Below are 15,115 nucleotides of genomic sequence, written 5' to 3'. Positions count from 1 at the left end.
GCATACTCCACACTCGCAGTCCCTCATAGCATACGCGTCGTTCCGTACTCCCTTCGCTCGTTTCGCATGCCCATTTGCTTGTCGCTCCGCCTCGTCGCACGTACACATGCCCCACAGTCGCCTCGTCGATATACCCTGCACTTTACTCAACCCGTGTGATCGTTGTAATGTGAATATGCATGCTCGCTCGCCTTCATGGGAGGAAGGGAGGGAGGAACCCGAGAACAGGGGTACGAGGGCTCCCTCGCAACGCTCCTGGTCTCTCCTGGTGGCTGGACAAATCATTCGACGCTTTCAGCAAGCACGCGCAGCCACAAGACCCTCGCCAGAAGCGGTTGCGGGCGAGCCAGTCGCGCCCTCTCCTCTCGTTCGCTCTCGCCCAAGGTCGTCGCCGTCGTCGCTCTCCCTCGCAGTCCGGGCCACGCTTGACCATGCCGGCAGGTCGAACACCAGCAGCAGCCGCGTCTGCCCTGCGCGCCTTTGCTCGCGCAGCCCGCCCGCAGCCAGGTGAGCTTGCGCTTGCTCGCTCGTCGCCCCGTCGCACCCAGCGACCCTCTCGCGACCCGCTGACACCCTGCGTGCGAGCAGTAGCAGCTGCATGCTGTGCACCGGCATCGGCATCGTGCTCGCGGCCGTTCACCACCTCGCGCCTGGCGCGTGCCGAACCCCCTTCCTCGTCCTCCTCATCTCCTCCCTCCCGACCCTCGTCCGCACCCGCACCGATCAACGAGCGAGGCACGCAACTCTACGCTCCTTCTCCAGCAACGCAGCACGCCTACCTCTCCGAGCTCGTTGCACCCCTCGACGTCCCGCACCCCGACCTCCTCACTGCTACCCTCGCCGAGAAGGCGCTCACCCACAAGAGCGGTGTCGACAAGGGCACGACGTACAGCCGGCGAGAGAGGCGGGGGGAGAGCCCACGGTCACCACAGGAGGAGGGCGGGAAGCAGGGCCACAATGAGAAGCTGGCGTTCATCGGTGAGTCTGCGCGGTCCTGCGTGCTTGTCCTGCCCGGTTGTCGGAAGGCGGCTTGGACAAGCTCGACGTGGCGTATCGCAACACTGACGCTTCGTTCCTACCAGGCCGCCGAGTCTTGCGTCTCCACTTCACCCAATTCCTCTTCTCCCGACTCTCCGCATCGCACCCCCACCTCCTCTCCCAGCTCCTGACCAACACCGCCCTCTCCTCCCTCTCCATCAACTCTATCCTCGACACGAAGACGCTCGGAGCGACGGTCGGCATGGCGTGGCGGTTGCAGGAGGGGCTCAGGTGGAGGGCGGTAAGGGGTCCGGATGGCGAGATGTCGGGGTTGTGGAAGTGCAGGGGGAGCGCGGTGGAGGGTGTGGTGGGCGCGGTGTACACGACGCAGGTTCGTCCGCCTTTCCTTCGTTAAACAGCTTGATCGCGAGGCGGGCAAGCTTAAACAGCTTGATCGCGAGGCGGGCAAGCTGGATCGCTCGTCCCCTGGCGGTGCTTGAGAGCTGTCGACCAGGTATATCGTTGACACGACTCTCTCCGCAGGGCATCCACACGACGCAGCGGCTGTTTGACGAGATGATCTACCCTCACCTCGCGATTCCCAACTCGGTCGCCAAGGCGCTGGAGCAGTCTGCGCCCGCATCTCCCGTCGCGCCCGCCATCGAGGAGGACGTGCCACTGCGAGCAGCAGCGCAGGCATAGCTGGGCGCGCAGTGTTGAGCAAGTAGTCGTTCTCTCCGAGCATTTTCCCGGACAGCAAGTGCAACGAATGTACCCCTGTCTATCGCATCCTCCGCTGCGTCCGGTTCCCTGGGACGCGCCATGAGATTGTGTTGCACCATCCTTCGTCAGCAAGGCGCGAGTTGACAGTCGACGGCGAACGGAGGACGGCCAGCCAACTCCGCTCCGCTTCGTCCGCGCTGCATCTCGCCCGCTCTCTCCCTCGCTGCTCTCCCTCTCCCTCTTCGCCTGCTTCACAGACACGGCTACGTACTCAGAACTCCCACAATGACCGTACACGCTCCATCAACCGCCAAGCTGAACGGCGACACGGGCGCTGCTCGTCCGATCCCGCTCGACCAGTTCGACAGCGTCTTTGGCTCTCTCATCGGTGCGTAGGACCCTGCACAGCCTGGAGCACCATTCAGGGGGTTGTCGGTATCACTGCGCGAAGGCTGATCCCCTATCGCGCTCTGCATCTCGCCCCATGACCCTCGCCCGCCTATCTCCCCACCCCGCTCAACCCCTCGCTCTCGCCCAAAACGCCCTGCGGTTGCGTCCACAGAGCTCTCGTCGGAAGCACTCGGTGGAAAGGCGGTCGACGTATCGGATGAGTTCTTCTGTGCGGCGCAGAACCTCCTCAAAGTCCCGGTTCGTCCGACTTTCGCTCGTCTGTCGGCGATGCTGCAGGATTTGCAGCCTCTGGCTTGAGAATGGTCTTGTTCTGACGAATACAAAACGCTCGCAGCCCTCGGTCAGCATGAAGGGCCAGTTTGGACCGAACGGAGCGCTCTTTGACGGCTGGGAGTCGAGGCGGCACAACCCTACTTACGACTGGTGAGATTCGTTCGCCTGCAGGGCACCCATTCAAAGCTCGAAGCTGATAAACACCCCCTAGGACGATCATCAAGCTTGGAGCGTTAGGAAGCATTGTCGGCTGCGACGTCGACACTGGACACTTCAGCGGAAACGAGTGCGTCGGGGTTTCCTTCGCGAGCGCGACGCGAGTGCTTATCAGCTTTCCTAATTGCAGGTCACCCGCGAGCGGTGTCTGGGGTGCGTGCGTGCCGGAAGGGGAGAGTATCAAGGAGGATTCGCCTCTTGTGAGCTCCCATCCTTGGCGAATCTTCCGAGTGCAGCACAGATCGCACAGTGCTGCGCATCGGTCCAGGCGCTCGCCGAAGACTCGCACTCACAGTCGTGCTTGCTCTGCAGTGGACCCCTCTTCTTCCCGTCACTCCCCTCGGACCGGCTCAGCGCCACCTCTTCCTCCTCTCGCACCCTTCCTCGCCCGTCACACACCTCAAGCTCACCATGCACCCCGACGGCGGCCTGGGCCGCTTCCGCGCCTACGGCCATGTTATCCCCCCTCCTCCTCCCGCGAAGCCAACAGGCGAAGCGGTCGACCTCGCCTACGTCTTGAACGGCGGAACGGTGACGGGCGAGAGTGATCAACACTTTGGGAGGGGCGGGAACTTGATCCTGCCTGGGAGGGGGAAGGATATGGGCGATGGATGGGAGACGAGGAGGAGCAGGGGAAGGCTTGGGACGGGCAAGGGGGACTGGGTGGTCGTCAAACTGTGCGTTGAGACTCTCTCGATTCCTTCCGTGCTGTCTCGCTCGCGGGGAGAGCTTCAAGGCGATCATTGACACACCATCCACCGCTCTGCTCGCAGCGCCGAGCCAGGTTATCTCGAATGGGTTGACATCGACACCCTGCACTTCGTCGGCAACTTCCCCAACTCTGCCGAGCTCTACGGCATCATCTCAAGCGAAGTGCGTCTCCTTCCTGCCCTTCCAACCTTGACCTCGAGCTGACCTTCCCAACTTTGCCCGCAGGAGTGCCCGCCGCAGACAGACGCTGGCTGGACTCGGATCCTCGACAACACCAAGCTCGGTCCGCACCGACACCACTACTACCAGCTGTCGCATCCGGACAAGGCTTGGACGCACGTCCGCCTCGACATCCACCCTGGTGCGGCTCGTCCTCCCTTTCTTTCCGTGCGCGTTGCTTATGATCCTTTGTTGCAGACGGCGGCGTCAAGCGATTGCGACTGTACGGGCGCCCAAAGAGCCAGTACCCCAACTACAGCGCCCTCCTCCCGCTTCCTCACCCTGCCGAGTCCGAGAAGACCGTCAACGGCGCTCCCAACGGCGTTTCCGCTTCCTACACTTCTTCATCCTCTCGTTCCGTCCCCAAGATCCCCGCGGTCCCGCTCACGCCCTCCGCCTTTGCGCCCTACGGCTCGGTTATCCAGTCGTACCCAGACGAGCGATCCGCGCCGAAGGAGATCAAGATCAAGACTGTGAACTTTGGCACGGCTCGCAAGTTCAATCACTTGGCTCCCGTGGAATACGTCGCTCCGCCCGCCGGTCGTTTCGGAGGAAAGGACGTCCCCGAGGGACAGGTCAACTTCTGCGTCTTCCGCTGCGAGCCGCAGAATGGCGTGAGGAGGAGCGAGGCGGGGAAGCAGCAGTGGGATGTCAAGGTGCTCGAGCGGCATGAGTTCAGCACGCAGGCGTTTGTGCCGATGGGAGGAGCGAAGGAAGGAGAGGGCAAGTACCTCGTTCTGGTGGCGCTGCCGGGTCCTGGTGGGTTCCGCTCCTCTTCCTCGCTTCTTTCTGACCTTGAAGGCTGACTCACGCTGCCGTCGCCCGCGAACAGACGGCCAGCCCGACCTCTCGACCCTCCGCGCCTTCATGGCCTCGCACGCACAAGGCATCTCGTACCACGTCAACGTCTGGCACCACCCGCTCATCTCGCTCGGCGACGACAAGCAGGACTTTGCGTGCGTCGTGCACGAGACGGGCGTGCCGGAGGTCGACTGCGAGATCAAGTGGTTCGAGGAGGGAACTGTCGCGGTCGTCGAGGAGGTCTAAATGATCGGGTGGACCGGGAGCATGTTCTTGCCGTTGTATTGTGACTCTAGGGAATGCTTCGCTGCGTGCAATGAGAGAAAGGGAGAGTGCAGCTGTCCCCTGTCGACGACCCCACCGCGAGGAGCGAGCCGAGTGACCGCTTCTGCTCCTTGCGCTTCTCACGCGCTCCATGCGAGGATGCAACCGTGCGTATGACGCACTGCATGCCTGTAGACTAGCGCTGACCCGCCGAACCGCCGCCTCACGACTCTGCCACTCGCCCTGTTCCCGTCTCTTCACCCTCATCATTGCCCACCCTCCCTCGCCCACAACAGCACAAGCAGCCTCGTGCGGCCCGATCCGTACAGCGTGAGGGCCACGACAACAAGCTCACATCCTCAGCTGCGCGACTTGCTCGTCTTTACGCCCGAAGCCGGCAATGCGGTCACGACGGTCTGCTACGACTCGCTGTGCTCCGTCGACCTGTATGCCGCGGTGCGTTAGATGGTCTATAATCCCTCAGTATGTCCGCTGACCGCTGCACGGACCCATAGCGACCGCCCGAGTATACGCCGCTCCGCTTCTCGCCGTCGACTCTCGCATACGGTATGGGTTTCGTGGTCGCAGGTGGACAGTCGAGCGAGTTGGCGATACGAAGTGCACTGCCAGGGTCCGATTGGTGAGCCAGATGCTGGCTGGGAAGAAGCAAAAGTCGGCTCTGACGAGGTTCCTTCCCGCAGGTGCCATCAGTACCTTCCTTCCTCCTCCGTCCCCAGCGCAACCGGCGTCCGCACCATCCACTCCGGTTGCATCAACAACAGCGTCTGCGTCACTCCCTCGCCCAACTCGCCCGATACTCCTCGACTGCTTGTCAGTTCGAACGATGAGCTGATCAAGGTGTACGAGGTCGAGGGTCGGGTGCCTGACTACAAGGCGGCGAAACGGCGACGAGAGCGGGAACGGAAAGCGGGCTGGAGCGTGGTCGAGGCGACGTGGGCTGCCGAGCGAGGGGAGCTGGAGTACGGCTTGTCGGGCGAGGAATTGGAGGACGAGGACAACGCCGTCGAGGAGCAGCTGTCTTACAACGAGGGATCCGCCTGCCGCATCGTCCCCCTGCCTGGCGACGACTTGCGCCTCCCGACTGCCGTCAACCACTGCTCCGTCTCACGCGACGGGAAGTACATGGTGGCTGTGGGCGACACGGCCGACGTCTTCCTCTACGACTGTCGTGGGGGGCGGTACGAGCTCGCGCAAACCTTCAAGGCGAGCGACGACGCCAGCTTCTCGACCGACTGGTCAGACGATGGCCTGACCTTTGCCGTTGCCTCGCAAGGTCCGTCGATGCAGCCGATTCGAGCGAGGTCGAAGCTGACGTCTGTCTTTGCGCAGACGGCTTCGTCCACGTCTACGACATCCGCAACCTCCCCTCTTCGTCCCGCCCTCCTTCGCCGACCTTGCGCGGCGCGTCAGCGAGTCCGCGCAAACTTGCGGAGCTCAAAACGACGCAATCTGGACCGGCTGGTGCGGCGAGGAAGGTCAAGTTCAGTCCGGGCGGGAAGCGGATTGACGGAGGTCTGCTGGCTTTCACCGAGGTGAGCGCGAGGTCGTCCTTCCTTAGCCGAGTCTCGCAGCTGACTCTTTCGTCAGCATCGGAACCGACTGCATATCGTCGACGCCCGGACGTTCGAGACCTACCAAATCATCGACGTTCCAACTTCTTCGCCCTCCGCTTCCTCTTACCCGCACATCTTGTCGGCCGCGCCTCCCCTCCGCCCCCGTCCACAGCCTCCCCCTCGTGCCTACCGCCGCTTTCGACCCTCCCTCTCCCGCATCCCATCCGCCTTCTCCTCCCTCGCTTCCTTCAGCGCCAGCGGTGGAGGAAGCGGCACCCATACTCCACGAGACGAGAAAGAGCGCGACGAGTTTGAGCGCGAGATGCGTGAGCGGACGGAGAGGCGGTTGCGGGATGAAGAGAGGCGCACTAGGGACGTTGCGAGGGAGATCGGAAGGCAAAGGAGGTTGCATAGGCAGCGGATGCTGGCCGAGGATGGGGACGGTTTGGGTGAGGAAGAGCGAGGTGAAGAGCGAGGCGAGGGTGACGAGATGCAGGTCGATCCCTATGACGAGTTGGACGATCTGATGCGCACGGAGGAGCGGGGCGAAGACGACGAGGAGCGAAGTGACGCGGAGGGCGACGTGCACGAGGAGGAAGACGAAGACGATGACGACTCTAGCGCTTCGAGCGTCAACACGACCCGCCCGCGCCGCTTCGCCCCAGCGACAGCAGCGCCCGACTCCGCCGCCGTCTCTCGGACGCTTCCGACGGCGTCGATGTCCCCTTTCGGCGGCTCGACGACGAACGTCTCCCTCACGGCGGACGAACCACCCATCCGACGCAACTTCTCCGGCTATACTCCCTTGAACCCCAACTCATCCGCTCCCGCTCGCATTCCTACCTACGCCTCCCCGCCCCAGATGTCGACCTCGCCATCCGGCCGCATCGGCACGTCTTCGTCATTCTACTACTCGACCTACGTCCCGACCTCGTATCCTTCCGCCACCTTCAGCTTCGCCACGTCCGCTCCTGCACCGAACCTGCCCATCACTTCGCTCTTCGCCGCACCGCTCGCCGGGACAGTCGGAACCTACCACGCCACCTCCGCCTTCTTCCCGCTCGATGCGACACCTGGAGACCTCCTCGGCCTCGACTTCGACGAGTTCGGCGAGCGTGTCTTGGTTGCGACGGGCGAGCGTGTCTGGGAGTGGGAGGTTGACGCGAGGGCGCGGAGGGGATCTGCCGCTTGGGGAGCGCTGTGAGGAGGAGAAGGAGGGTTTCAGTCTCTTACGCTCGTTCGCATGTGCTCACGTCGTCTTCGTTGTTGTACCATACTTTGCCGCTCTGTCCACGCCCAGTACGCCTGTCTCTTGTTTCCCTCACTCGCCCCGCAACCCTCACTTATATCGTTACTTGTCGTTGTCCCTTCTTCACCCTCGTTCAGCCCCTTCGGAACATTGCAAACGACTCGGACTTGGTTCGCTCGTCGCTGGTACGCGTCTCTAACCTGCTCGCTCGTTGGCAAGGAAAGTACCTGCGGAGACCAGCGAGAGCGAGAGGAGCGAGACGAGTGCGTTCTCTCTTCGCGCTGCCCGCTCGCTCGACGCGTTGGTGCTTCTTCGCCGTCCCATAGACTCAGGTTCTGTCACTCGCGAGGCCAGCGAAGCGTTGAGCTTTGCGTGACGAGCCGGGTCGCGAGGACGACCTCTCTTTCCCTTCTTCGTCTCACTCGCTCTCGACAACTCACGCTCGTTCGGCTCATCTAGACGCGTATACTCGCGCTGAACGCTATGAGCGGCCCTCGTACCGCCCCGACGGCGGGCGACGTCTTCTCCGATTCGTTCCACCCCTCGCCTCTCGCGACTCGCGGTCACACGGCTACCGCCTCGTCGCAGGACAAGCGCCCCCTCGTGCCAGTGTCTCAGGGCTGGTTCTCGCCCTCCGGCGGCATGCGCGGTCCAGGCGAGGCTCTCGAGTCGGTGCGCGAGGACGACGAGGAGTCGGAGGTCGGGACGGCTTCGCGTACGTCTCCTTGTTGTTCTCGAGATGGAAGAGCGCGCCTGAGCCGATCAAGCGCTTCCCTTGTGCGATAGGCGGCAAGAACGAGGCGACGCGCTCGCGTATGCACCCTCCTCGCTTCGACAGTCCCCCTCCCTCGCCAGCTCCTCAGCATCGCAAGCCAATTTCCGCCTCGCCCGCCCCTGCCAGCATCTCTTCTCACTCGCCTTGGATCATGCGCTCCGGAAGCGACTTCCAACAGGCATCTCCCCTCTCCCACGCCCCGTTTGGTCCTCCTTCCCTCGCTTCGCCCGCCGGTACTCCCAGCAAGACCCGCTTCGCTCGCCTCGACGAGGACCCTCTTCTCAGCCCGTCGAAGCCACCGCCTCGCCAGTCCGCCTCGTCGCCGACGACGCCGCTCCGCCCTGGCCAGTGGGCTACGACCTTCGGCCCACCTCGCGCAAGTCCTGCGAAGGCCGGAGAGGCGGCCGCCTGGACCTGGCCCGCTCGTCCTACAGTCGATCAGGCCAACCGTTCGATGGGCGAAGGAGTCGTCGACACCCCTCACAAGTCGCAGCAAGGATGGGGCAACTCGCCGTCGAAGGCGACTCCTACGAAGCGTACCGGCCAGGGTGCGCCGCTCGTCGCGTCTCCGCCAAAAGTCACAAATCAGGTCAAGGACAACGTGAACGCCACTCGCTACGTCTTGATCAGCCACCTCGACCGCGACTTGTCTGAGCAGGATCTTCGCGAGATTGTCTTGGTGCGTTCGCAAGCTCGCTGTCTCCTGTCCAGATACTGACCTTTACATCCACAGACTCAGTGCGAGGGCTTGAGCATGCGCGGCTGCTTCACCGCTTTCTTGCGCGCCGTCGGCCAGGTCGTCTTGGTCTTCCACGATGTCCGCGACGCCTTGGCCGCCGTCCGCAACTTCAAGCTTCGCTTTGAGCTCTCCCGTTCCGTCTTCGCCCAGTCTTCCACCGTCGCCAACGCTCGCTGCATCACGAGGGACTCATTCGAAGAGGTGCATCTCCCGTATCGAAAGGCGGACCTTCCTAAGCTGACTTTCTCCCTTCTCCTCGCCAGCTTGCTGGTCAACACCCTTCGAACCCGCTCTTGTCGACCTCGGAGGGCGTCCTCGTCTTCACCCTCAGGGGCCCGACCTCGACGCCGTACTTTACTCCGCTTCCTCTCCTCGCCTCGTTCGGCGAGATCCGCGCGCTCAAGGTCGTCGAGGAACACCTCCACGTCGTTGAGTACTGGGACGATCGTGCCGCTCAGACGGCGTGCCAGCGCCTGGACGGCAAGCATGCGGGAGGAGCGAGGTTCGGGTGCAGTTTCGAGCCTGCTGTCGCGGTAACTTTGCTCTCGCCACCTCGTTCTCGCACGCGCTGACGATCCAGTCCCTTTTGCGCAGAGTGTTGATCTCCCCGACTGGGCGGAGCTCACGACGGCCCCGAACAACTCGGCGTCGCCCATCGACAGCTTCTTCACCCCGCCATTCGTGCCGACTGGCTCGTCCAGCCACGCTGCGGCGCCGGCGAGCTGGACCCCGCCTTCCGCCATCCCTACGCCAGCTCAGACGCCGCGAATCGCACAGTTTGCCCCGCATGATCCCTTTGTGAGCGGGTTTGCGCCGAGTCGTCCTGCGTATGCTGGCCACGCTGCGCCGAGCATGACGGGCATGGTCTACAAGCCCACTCCTTCTCCCATTCCGAGCTTTCAGGTGAGCAGCTTTGCATGAGCGGCTGGCTTCGACGCTGACCCGAAACCTTCGTTGCCTAGCAGTACTCTCCGGATCCTTCGCCTGCCGCGCAGCCTGCGCCGTCGGCTGATCCCGCCGAGTACGACATCCCTCCGCACAAGCAAGCGAGTCCGCCTCTCTCTCGCCTCGAGCGCAAGTCTCGTGTTGGCCGCGACTTTGGCATCGTCCGCGACGACAAGATTCCGTCCGGCAACGTGCTCGTCTTCGAGCGCATCGAGCGTGGTGCGTTAGACGTCTGTCTCCGTCGACGAACGATTTGCTGACCCAGCTCGCCCGCAGGCATCGACATGCGCACGACCTTGATGATCAAGGTGCGCCGGCGTGCGCTCTTCCTTCTACCTGCTGTGCTTACAATCTCTCCTCTTGCAGAACATCCCGAACAAGATGAAGGACTACGAGGTCATGGAGTTCATCGACGAGGCGAGTTCGCCCCTTCGCTCCTTCCCTGTAGCTCGCACTCACTTTGCCCGTCCGCAGGTCGTCGGCAGGTCCTACGACTTCTTCTACCTCCGTTGCGACTACTCGAACGGCTGCAACGTCGGATGTAAGTTGCTCGTGGCTTCTGTCGCCGGCGAACCCGCTGAATATTCTCCTTTGCCCGCGCAGACGGCTTCGTCAACTTCACTTCGACGACGGCGCTCCTCCAGTTCGCCAAGGCTCGTCTCGGCACGAGGTGGAACAAGTGCGGGTCGGACAAGCTCTGCGTGATGAGTTACGCCAACATCCAGGTTCGTCCATCTCGTTTCGCTTCGCCTCACCTCCACTGACCCGACGCACACGCGAGCAGGGCAAGGCCTCGCTCATCGCGCACTTCAAGAACTCGTCGGTGCTCGACCAGGACGAGAGTCGCAGGCCAAAGCTGTTCGTCTCGAGCGGTCCTCGCGCCGGCGAGCCCGAAGCCTTCCCAGGTCCGTCGTCCCTCCCCTTCCTCACGCACACGAGCTGACGGCGACGTGCTGTCCGCCGCGCAGCCTGCGACGATCCCATCCGCAAAGCTCGCTCGGCCATGAACGCCTCCAACGTCGGCCTCTTCCCCTCGCACAAGCCCGTCTTCAAGGTTGCAAAGGCGTTCAAGGGGTTGCAGATCAGCGACGAGCAGTGACTCGGCGCGGATCTTCAGCTATCCCCGACGGCATCGACGCAGACGGTGACGACTCGCCTTGCCATCTTCGCTCTTTCTTCCCTACGCTCTCCTCGCTCGTTCCCCTCCCGTCACACTGCTTGATCACACGCTTTACCTCGCTTGTCCACTTCCAGCTTGACCTCCGCTTGTGGTCTTCGAGTCTATCCTCCTGTCCCGTTTGTTGCCATAATGTCAGTCTTCATTCCTCCATCCACCGATTAGCTCAGCGAAGACTCTGCGAGCACGAGAAGCGTCAGGAGAAGCCGCCTGCAGAAAGCTGGCGAAGAGCACAGGGAGCGCAGTCTTCGCGACTTCAGATAGAAGAGGGAAGAGAAAGTCGAGTGCGCCAGCAAGACATCTGTGCCAAGGGCAGACTCGTCTACGCCGACAAAGGGGAGCGAGAGCACGAGCGAGACCGATCGCCAGGCAAAGCAGGATACAGCAGGCGTAGCCGAGACGAGCGAGCCACGCGTTGCCGCCCAGGTCCGCCAGAGCGGCGCCAAGGCAAAAGTCGGCGAGAGGCGAGCAGGAGGCAATGTAGAGGGGAGGAAGAGGAAGGAAGAGAAGAAAGAAGAGGGGAAATCTCCCGCGCTAGAGTGAGCCTCGCCGAGTAGATATGGTCGAGAGGCTCAAATGACGCGGTGTTGTGTGTGGGGGGTAAAGGAAAGTGTAGTGGTCGAACCCGAATCCCGTGTAGCGGTGCAGCGAGCGCAAGGACCTGGCCTTCGAACCGATCCAGCCTTCTGACTCTCGCCGCTCCTCATCTCCTCGCAACGGATACACCAAACCAACACTCCCTCGATCAAATCAACCATTTCGTCCCAACCCATCACGTTCCTTCGGTACAGTCGGTTCAGCCGATCATATCGCGAGAAGGAGGAGAGAGAAGGGATGTCGTAGTTGGAGGAGGTCGAGGGGGTAAGGGGAGAGACCCGAGAGGAAAAAGGGATGCCTGAGCGGGGGCGTTTACCGGTTCTGCGGAAGGTACAATGGTGAGTTCGGCGGAAGGGCAGAGGAGAGGTTGAACGCACCTTGGCGAAACCGATAACGTCGGCGCGCTCACGGAAGCACTGACGGCAGATGTTGAGGCCGTACTTGCGGATCAAACCAGCCTGGTGCTGGCAGATGCGGCTGTTCGCGGTCAACGGGAGAGAGTTAGCACAACCGGTGCTTCGGGATGGTCGGGCTCAGCTGGTGCGTCTCCGGGTCCGTTCCTCTGCTCCTGCCACTCCGTGTCCGCTCTTCGCAAGTCCATTCATCGTTCCCGCCGTTCAGACCGCCCTGCCTGCGCGCGCGAGGCCCCGCCGCGAGCATCCAGCTCAACTCCTCCTGCGCGTCCCATCCACCTCGCCGCAAACCTCGCCCGGCGTCCGTTCCTGTTCAGGCCACCTGATCCGCCCTGTGCCACCATTGCCAGCCCCAAAAGTTCTGCGCGCCGAGACGGATGAAGGAGGGGAAGGTCGACTTGCCATCCGCGCGAGCCCTTGCCGTACTTGCGCGGGTGGGAGAACCAGACAGCCTCGTGGGTCATGTTTGCTGTAACAAGAGGATGACTTTGGCGGCGACTGTTCTCAGGCGTGGTGCGGTGCGAGCGGGTGGTGCGTCGGGTTGGGCAGAGTTTGCGAGCGCGGTGAGAGGTCGATGGGGCGCGGGACGGGCGTGCAAGTTGGACGGGTGAGCTCGCCTGTGTCAGGAGAATGCGGCTAGGGTACGCACAAGTCTTCCTGGGAGGCTGGCGCGAGCGGATTCACACAGAGGGAGGAGAGCGACGCCGCGACGGGCGAGCACACCCAGCTCGTCGACAAAGGACGCTCTCAACGCCCTCACAGCGCACTGGAATGGATGGTACGGCTTGCATTGCATCGTACAGCTCTCACAGAACGCTCTCGTGCCAGTCTCAGGCGCGCGCTTGCGGTGGGACACTCGCTGGACGGCCTCAAAGGCAGGACTGTCGAAGCGGCCTCCAAGGCGTGCAAACCTCGCTCGAGTGGACTGAAGCGCCTAGCGTTGCACTCGCCTCATCCTACTGAAGGCGTACGGAAGCGCCCGAGGATCTGCCGCAAGCTACAGCAACCCGCCAGTCGGTTCAACGACAAGACGGCCTCTCTACCGCAGGTCACCACGACGAAGGACCACCCGTCCACGCTATCCGACCCTTCTATCCCTCCTCGAGAGTTCTGACCCATACACACCCTAGCCTGCTGTGCGTGAGGGCGAGTTGGCGGTCGAGGTGGGGTGGGAACGAAGTCGACGAGGAGAGGTCGTGGGAGGGCGCTGGTTGTTCGGGCGTGTAGCTGCCAGTATCAGGAATGCATTGGGCAGTAAAGCAGTAGCCCTCAAGCGGGTGCAGCGAGCAGCAGAGGGTCGCGCGAGGGTGAGCCTGCCTCGCGCCTCGAGCTCGCGGACGTTGGTTCTCCTCCGTTGCGCTCGCTTGACCTCCGACCGCCGCCACCGACACAGCAGCCATGTCGATCACCCGTGACTCGCGCCACAAGCGCTCCGCCACCGTACGTCCAACCCCCGAGTCGCCTGCTGCCGTCGCCGTGTCCCCAGCTCGCGGCGAGATTTGCTCGACCACCCTCCCTCGAAACGGACCGCCCTCGCCTCGCGTGGATGTAACGTGTGGACGGATGGATGCGCGGGGTTGAACTGTCGAGGACGGGACAGCTGGGAGGGCCAGGGAGCGGCGTGCGAAACCGGCGAGCACCTCCTTCTCCTCCTCACGCATCGCTGACCCGTTGCACCCACCGTCTCCCGCCCTGCTCGTCTGCTATGCGTACAATGTACACAGGGCGCCCAGCGCGCGCACTACCGCAAGAAGCGCCAGTTCGAGATGGGTCGCCAGCCGGCCCTCACGAAGCTCGGCGCCAAGCGCATCCACACGGTCCGCGTCCGCGGCGGCAACACCAAGCACCGCGCGCTCCGCCTCGAGTCGGGCAACTTTGCGTGGGGCTCGGAGCACGCGACCCGCAAGACCCGCATCGTCGGCGTCGTCTACAACGCCTCGAACAACGAGCTCGTCCGCACCAACACCCTCGTCAAGGGCTGCATCGTCCAGATCGACGCTGCTCCCTTCCGTCAGTGGTACGAGGCCCACTACGGTGTCCCCGTCGTCAAGAAGGGCCGCGTGAGTCCTAGGCGCTCGTCTCTGCGGATTCGTGGTCAATCACCTTGCTGACGGGTTGCTCCTGCATGTTACGACCGCTTTCCTGCCCTCTCTATCGACGTCGCTATCTCCTCTCCCTGCATCTGTCGCCCCTCTCTTGCCCCGTCCCTCCCCCTCTCCTCGACCCCAGACCAAGGAGGCTCTCGCCGCTGTCGCTGACGAGGCCGCCAAGGGCTCGAACCACGTCAAGCGCACCCTCCAGGAGCGCCAGAAGTCGTCGAAGGTCGACGCTCTCCTCGAGTCGCAGTTCGCCGCCGGTCGCCTCTACGCCGCCATCTCGTCGCGCCCCGGACAGTCGGGCCGCGCCGACGGCTACATCCTCGAGGGCAAGGAGCTCGAGTTCTACGTTCGTCGCTTGAGGTCCACCAAGGCGAAGCACGCCCACGCGTAAACGACTTGCGCGCGTGACGGGTCTTCGTGTTGTAGGGTGAGTCTCGAGGCGCTTGCCCAGTACGGCTGCTTGCGTTCTCTTACGGCGAGGCTGACTCCGAGCTCGTCATGGTTTCGCAGCTGTGAGGATCGACATGCATCGGGTGGTAGCGCTGAAACCAAGGCTCTGCCATTGTGTCCTTCCTCTCCTTCCGTCCTTGAGAGTTGCCGTCGCTGTCCGGGAGATTCGCTACGCCGTGGCGGCGCTCACAGACCCCACTTCGAGACGCTTGCTGAGGTCTAGAGGATCTGAGAGGCCCGCGACTGCTCGTTTCGCCTTCACCTTCGCCCATGATTCCCTCGCTTCCGGTCTCCACCTTCCCTTCTGCCGCCAGCCCGCTGTGTCGCCGCGACAACGCTTCAAGACGGTTTTCGTTGTGCTTCGGCCAGGCTCACGAGAAAAGGGGACGGAGCAGCTGGACTTGCGAAGGGTGGGAGACGAACGTTCGCAACTGAGGATGCTAGAAGGGCGCGACTGCAAGGTACGTTATGATACAACGACGACAAGAGTCGGAGCGAGCG

At 63.0% G+C, this 15,115-nt stretch overlaps 6 protein-coding genes across 6 annotated transcripts; 5 read left to right on the top strand and 1 right to left on the bottom strand.

The window, feature by feature from the left end:
- Window positions 1-431: 431 nt before the first annotated feature.
- On the top strand, window positions 432-1,680 carry RHTO_08155 (ribonuclease III; the record flags this gene model as incomplete). The annotated part of the gene is made up of 4 exons (XM_016421809.1): window positions 432-507; window positions 589-978; window positions 1,083-1,369; window positions 1,522-1,680. 4 exons carry the CDS (start codon window positions 432-434, stop codon window positions 1,678-1,680), a joined length of 912 nt encoding a protein of 303 aa, XP_016273921.1.
- A 306-nt stretch (window positions 1,681-1,986) lies between these two features.
- On the top strand, window positions 1,987-4,578 carry RHTO_08154 (allantoicase; the record flags this gene model as incomplete). Its single annotated transcript, XM_016421808.1, has 10 exons — window positions 1,987-2,089; window positions 2,264-2,349; window positions 2,447-2,535; window positions 2,597-2,671; window positions 2,732-2,801; window positions 2,914-3,278; window positions 3,375-3,474; window positions 3,553-3,673; window positions 3,730-4,290; window positions 4,364-4,578. 10 exons carry the CDS (start codon window positions 1,987-1,989, stop codon window positions 4,576-4,578), a joined length of 1,785 nt encoding a protein of 594 aa, XP_016273920.1.
- Window positions 4,579-4,755: 177 nt separating this feature from the next.
- On the top strand, window positions 4,756-7,374 carry RHTO_08153 (WD repeat protein; the record flags this gene model as incomplete). Its single annotated transcript, XM_016421807.1, has 6 exons — window positions 4,756-4,763; window positions 4,893-5,052; window positions 5,112-5,227; window positions 5,298-5,890; window positions 5,947-6,149; window positions 6,205-7,374. 6 exons carry the CDS (start codon window positions 4,756-4,758, stop codon window positions 7,372-7,374), a joined length of 2,250 nt encoding a protein of 749 aa, XP_016273919.1.
- A 528-nt stretch (window positions 7,375-7,902) lies between these two features.
- On the top strand, window positions 7,903-10,977 carry RHTO_08152 (meiosis protein Mei2; the record flags this gene model as incomplete). The annotated part of the gene is made up of 11 exons (XM_016421806.1): window positions 7,903-8,134; window positions 8,206-8,873; window positions 8,928-9,134; window positions 9,197-9,466; window positions 9,528-9,836; window positions 9,899-10,097; window positions 10,155-10,186; window positions 10,245-10,419; window positions 10,482-10,603; window positions 10,663-10,783; window positions 10,847-10,977. The coding sequence occupies 11 exons, from the start codon at window positions 7,903-7,905 to the stop codon at window positions 10,975-10,977; spliced, it is 2,466 nt and encodes an 821-aa protein (XP_016273918.1).
- Window positions 10,978-11,964: 987 nt separating this feature from the next.
- Window positions 11,965-12,529, bottom strand: RHTO_08151 (40S ribosomal protein s29; the record flags this gene model as incomplete). Its single annotated transcript, XM_016421805.1, has 3 exons — window positions 11,965-11,973; window positions 12,030-12,110; window positions 12,464-12,529. The coding sequence occupies 3 exons, from the start codon at window positions 12,527-12,529 to the stop codon at window positions 11,965-11,967; spliced, it is 156 nt and encodes a 51-aa protein (XP_016273917.1).
- A 934-nt stretch (window positions 12,530-13,463) lies between these two features.
- RHTO_08150 (40S ribosomal protein s8) lies at window positions 13,464-14,555 on the top strand (the record flags this gene model as incomplete). The annotated part of the gene is made up of 3 exons (XM_016421804.1): window positions 13,464-13,505; window positions 13,790-14,125; window positions 14,295-14,555. The coding sequence occupies 3 exons, from the start codon at window positions 13,464-13,466 to the stop codon at window positions 14,553-14,555; spliced, it is 639 nt and encodes a 212-aa protein (XP_016273916.1).
- Between the last annotated feature and the right edge of the window lie 560 nt (window positions 14,556-15,115).

The sequence above is a fragment of the Rhodotorula toruloides genome (assembly GCF_000320785.1).
Source record: "Rhodotorula toruloides NP11 unplaced genomic scaffold Scaffold9, whole genome shotgun sequence".
NCBI classification, from domain to species: Eukaryota; Fungi; Basidiomycota; class Microbotryomycetes; order Sporidiobolales; family Sporidiobolaceae; genus Rhodotorula; species Rhodotorula toruloides.
Note: the sequence above shows the minus strand (reverse complement) of the source record. Positions and strands in the feature narration are given on the sequence as shown.